The sequence below is a fragment of the Hylobates moloch genome, unplaced genomic scaffold (assembly GCF_009828535.3).
Source record: "Hylobates moloch isolate HMO894 unplaced genomic scaffold, HMol_V3 SCAFFOLD_1909, whole genome shotgun sequence".
Classification (NCBI taxonomy): Eukaryota; Metazoa; Chordata; class Mammalia; order Primates; family Hylobatidae; genus Hylobates; species Hylobates moloch.
Window position 1 is genome coordinate 4971 of NW_026654184.1, and position 4607 is coordinate 9577.

Genomic DNA, 4607 nt, shown 5'->3' on the forward strand with positions numbered 1-4607 from the left:
TCCCGGGGCTCAGTTTCAACTCCTCTTCCCAAGACGCTAGGTCTGACCTCACAGGTTGGCCATATACCATTCTCCCCTCACAGCTGGCTCCACTTGTCCCAGCATTGAGGACCTGCCCTTTGTCTTTAGGACTGTCCCCTGCCTGCCTCTCCCAAGGGTGCGGACTCAGTAGGGCAGGTACCGTGTGTCGGTTCATGTACCACTCTTGTCATGGTCCTGAACGACACATCACACAAGCCGAAGTGGACTTTCCCCCAAAGGAATGCTTTATTGACAAATTACCCATTATTATAATAACTTTAAGGAAAAGATACATCAGTTAACAACCGCACAACCTGCCTTCTCACCACACCCCACAGGCCGATTTTAACCCTGGACAAAGGGCACCGAGCGCTGGGGTTCCCTGGCCCCTGCATCTTTGTCGTGTGTGGAATGCCATCCCCAAGGGTGTCTGAACTGTCCGGGGACACGGCTGTCAGAGGACACTTGTTCTACCGAACAGGACACCTTGAGTTGAGCAGCCCTTCCCCTCCTGGGAGTGGCAGAGCCAGGCACACCACAGGCAGGCCCTCAGTGTCCTGCCAAGAGCCACTAAGGCACAGAGCTCCCCCTGCAGACCACGCCATCTGACATGCAGGGCCCTGGTGTGCGAGACAGGCTGCTGGGGAGTGACCATTTAGTAACAGGAAGAGATCTTTGTAGCTCCTGAGAAAAAGGCAACAGCAATCCTAGCTGATGCCCACGCCCCACCCTCCACCTGACCTGTGGGGTGGTTTCATCCCAAGTGCAGCAAGCAGGAGGGTTGGAGTCACTGACGAATGTGAGCCGGGCCAGGCCCATGCAAAGGCAGCACTGAGAAGGGGGGCACAGCTCTTTCAAAGGGTGCTAAAGACAGGGTTTTCCTTCTCTTGGCCCCTCCCATTCCCAGAGGCTCAAGAGCCCTTTAGGGCAGGGCAGGGGAGCCAGTGGCAGCTGCCACAGTTGAGAAGAGAAGCAGGTTTTGTACACTGGGATGGAGTGTGCGTGAAATAAAACACCCCAACTGGAAGAGGCTGCCACGCAGGCCAGGTGTAAAATTCCACACAATGCTCACAACCATTAAGGAACCCTCATCTATATACATATAAAAATTAGAAAGAAATAAAGCATAAGGCAATGTAAGGCTTGTATTTCAGCTTGAGTCCAAAGAAATAATATTTTATGAGGCTAAAGCTGCTTTGCCTAATTTAAACTTTTTGAAAAGTCCACTGCATTTAAACAGAATGAATTTGCTTCCGTTCAAGCTAGATTAGGGTGACAATTAGGCAGCTGCTGAGGATCAGTTTCCCTTCTGGGGGTCTCAGAAAATGGACAGTTTTCTCGTTTGGCATTTTGAGATAAAAAATTGCATTAACAGGTAGGACTTGCTGGGTGATTGCATTCCTTCTGTGAGTCAGGGAAGGAAGAGGAGGAAGAAGTCAGAAAATGCCGCTTATTTCATGGTTAGAACCCTTCAATCCTTCAACATTCTGATGGGCTAACATGATTCCCAAAGGGAGCCTGGGCTTTGGCTCAATATTCTTTCAAATCCTCCACCCTGTCCACTTCCTGCACCCCTAGGAAGGACAGCACAGTGATCTGTTTCATCTACAAACTTGAGTGTAAAACATCTGTGTACAAGCCTGTGTTCTTTAAATTCATGCGAACGCGGCAGCCACATCTCCATGTGGATGGGCAGGACTGTCCTCAAAGCCGGCTCTGCTCATCCGCCCTGGCTGGCTGCTCCGCTGAACAGAGCTGCGGCTGTGATGCTGAGGGTGTGTTGCGTGTGCTCTGCAGCGGGTGAAGCAACCACAGGCTTAGAAAGGTGCAGGATCCGACAGGGGCTTGTCACCACTCCCTGCTGAGGAAGGGAGGTTGTCACTGCCGTTCTCTCTGTCACCCACAACCTTAGACTACAGGAGAGAAAAAATGAAGACAGAAAAACCTGAGACAGAGCACACAACACAAGGCAGATCCCAGGCCCATGCTCAATGCGCTACAGAAGCTTGTGTAACACGAACACTGCTCAGCAGCCCGAACAGGTCTCCAGAGAACGATGCCAAATGAAGACAGCGAATGCCAAGGAGCTGCACACTGTATCGTTCCATTTACGTGACATTCTTGAAATGACACAATTATACAAAGGGAGAGTGGACTAGGGGTTGCCGGGGGTAGGGAGGGAGGAAGGTCGGCACGGCCAAGAAGGTACCAGGAAGGGCACTGTGGAGGCGTTCCGTGTCCTGAGTCAGTGCCAATGTCCTGGTGGGGAAGCTGCACTACAGGATTTTCCAAGATGTCGTTGCAGGAGAGAACTGTGTAAAAGGCACAAGGAACCTCTCTGCATTACTTTCCACAACTGCATGTGAGTCTACAATGACTAAATGACTAATAATAAACAAGTTGCTGTTAAGTGACAGGTCACACCTTACCAAGACAATCAGATAGTCTGGGTACAATTACCTTTATGGTCCCAACTCGGTCCTCAAACGACTTGAAGGTTGCAGAGTTCCTTAAAAGAGAGAGGGAAGAGTGTTGGTGTCAAGAGGAAAGGGTTGTGCTGCTGTCCTAACTCAGAAGGGCCTCAGGGCTAGGGCCAGCCTCCAAAGGGTCCCTAACAACATCCCAAGATCTCATGGCAAAACTGTGAGACAGCCAGGTCATTCCGGAGACTCCTCAGGTCAGAAGTGAGGTCGGCCATGCCCAACAACCACAGGGACAGGTCCAGACGTCACACAAGGCAACTGGAAACCCCTTGACTGTGCAGCTGGGGAGATGTCGGCCCCTCTCTGTCACACCCTACAGGGACACCCTGGGCTCCTGTACTGAGGTTACGAAATGTCTGTGCAGTTTGGGGGCTGTCGGCCCCTCTCTGCTGTACCCTACAGGGACACCCTGGGCTCTTGTACTGAGGTTCCTAAAAGTCTGGAGTTCTTCATGCACATCTCTCAGAGAAGCGAAGGGAAGACCAAGGACACTTCTGGGACAGCAGAGTGATAAGGAGACAAGAGGAGAAAGCAGGCCAGCTCCATCCCACTCAGTCCCTCCCACACAACCAGATACCCCTCCTCCCAGGCCCGGGGTCTCTAGAGGCCAGCATGTCTGCGACACCCAGCCGGAGTCCCCACAAGGAGAGTCAGGGCGGTGCTGATGGCGCAGGCACAGAATCCTGAGAGTCAGGGCGGTGCCTGACAGGCACAGAATAAGGACCACAGCTCTGGGTGTTTCAGTGAAGACTGAGACCGTAAAGTGTCCTGAGTGACAGCCCACCAGGGCAAGTGCCAGGATCTGTGTGCGAGCCCCTCGAACCCCACCCCATCCACTGCAGGCAGCCAGGGTCAGGACTTGGAAAGGACACGGCCCACTTTGACACAAGGATCTCCTCTGGAGGCTGCAGGTGAAGAGCCTGACCCCCTACCAGCTCTTCCTCGTCAGCCTAGAGGGGGTCTTTACCAGCCCTTAGCCATCAGAGGTTGCCAAGGGAATGGCGTCCTTAATTAATGCAGGGATATGGGAAGGGCAAGGTGTAACCGGCAGGAGCCGCCCCAACCCCCAGCAGAGACTCCCGGCTCTGCAGCCGCAGCGAGCAGGCATACGTTACCTCATGGCCGGCATACTTATTGAGTGGCGGATGGAGTAGCTGCTGCTTGGAAGCATGGCAGAAGCAGAGAAGGAAGTAAGAGTTAACACCAAGATCCACACACAACCCCAACTTGGCGGGGATGGGCAGAGCTGGGATTCCCCCACTCCCAGCAATTGGAGCGAGCTGCCTGCCCCTCCACACGATGCCCCCGAAGGAAACTCGACCCCAGGGTCCTCCCTTGGCCTCACGGGGGGCACCCCAAGTTGCCCAGCGCATAGCACCGGGCAGGGGGAGAGCACTGCCATGGGAAGCTGTGAGGAGACCAGGCCTGGGCTTTTGAAAAGTATTTGGTACAAATAGCCCTCAGATGTCCTTACTTGACTTCGGCAAGTAAGGACCTTTTGGCAAAAGAGAAACCACCAAGTCAAGTAAAAACACAAGAAATCACAGATTGTTCTGGGCCTGGCTCTAGACCTCCCGGTTCCAGCCAGAAGGGCACGTGCTGGCGGTGCCCCGGGTTGGCCTAGAGGAGCTTGCTCTGGTCCACAGGAGGGCCCTGTGGGAGGCACACCTACGGGCTCTCAGGTGATAAACAAGACAAAACTCCATCTGAAGGAAAACAAGGAAACAGGACAGATGTTGAACAGGAAGGTGGTGAGAGTCGGCACAGCCCTCCCACGTGAAAAGGCTCCTTTTGAGGCCCGGTGCGGTGGCTCACGCCTGTAATCCCAGCACTTTGGGAGGCCAAGGCGGGTGGATCACGAGGTTAGGAGATTGAGACCATGCTGGCCAACATGGTGAAACCCCGTCTCTACTAAAAATACAGAAATTAGCTGGGCGTGGTGGCTCGTGCCTGTAATCCCAGCTACTCTGGAGCCTGAGGCAGGAGAACCGCTTGAACCAGGGAGTTGGAGGTTGCAGTGAGCCGAGATCGCACCACTGCACTCCAGCCTGGCGATAGAGCGAGACTCCATCTCAAAAAAAAAAAAAAAAAAAAAAAAAAAGG

The 4607-nt window shown here is 53.4% G+C and overlaps 1 protein-coding gene across 1 annotated transcript; it reads right to left on the reverse strand.

Moving 5' to 3' along the window:
- Positions 1 to 243: 243 nt before the first annotated feature.
- Positions 244 to 4562, reverse strand: LOC116464837 (uncharacterized). The gene is made up of 3 exons (XM_032148083.2): positions 3620 to 4562; positions 2482 to 2530; positions 244 to 1934 (listed from the first exon to the last, which is right to left on the reverse strand). Exons 1-3 carry the CDS (start codon positions 3904 to 3906, stop codon positions 1839 to 1841), a joined length of 432 nt encoding a protein of 143 aa, XP_032003974.1. The 5' UTR covers positions 3907 to 4562; the 3' UTR covers positions 244 to 1838.
- Positions 4563 to 4607: the final 45 nt, after the last annotated feature.

Excerpts from the sequence above, each read along its gene's own strand:
- LOC116464837 (XM_032148083.2), bottom strand. The coding sequence starts at position 3,906 with ATGGCAGTGCTCTCCCCCTGCCCGGTGCTATGCGCTGGGCAACTTGGG. Across the intron at positions 2,531-3,619 it reads ATAAGTATGCCGGCCATGAG|GAACTCTGCAACCTTCAAGT; the intron begins GTAACGTATGCC and ends CTCTCTTTTAAG. Across the intron at positions 1,935-2,481 it reads ACCGAGTTGGGACCATAAAG|TCTAAGGTTGTGGGTGACAG; the intron begins GTAATTGTACCC and ends TCTCTCCTGTAG.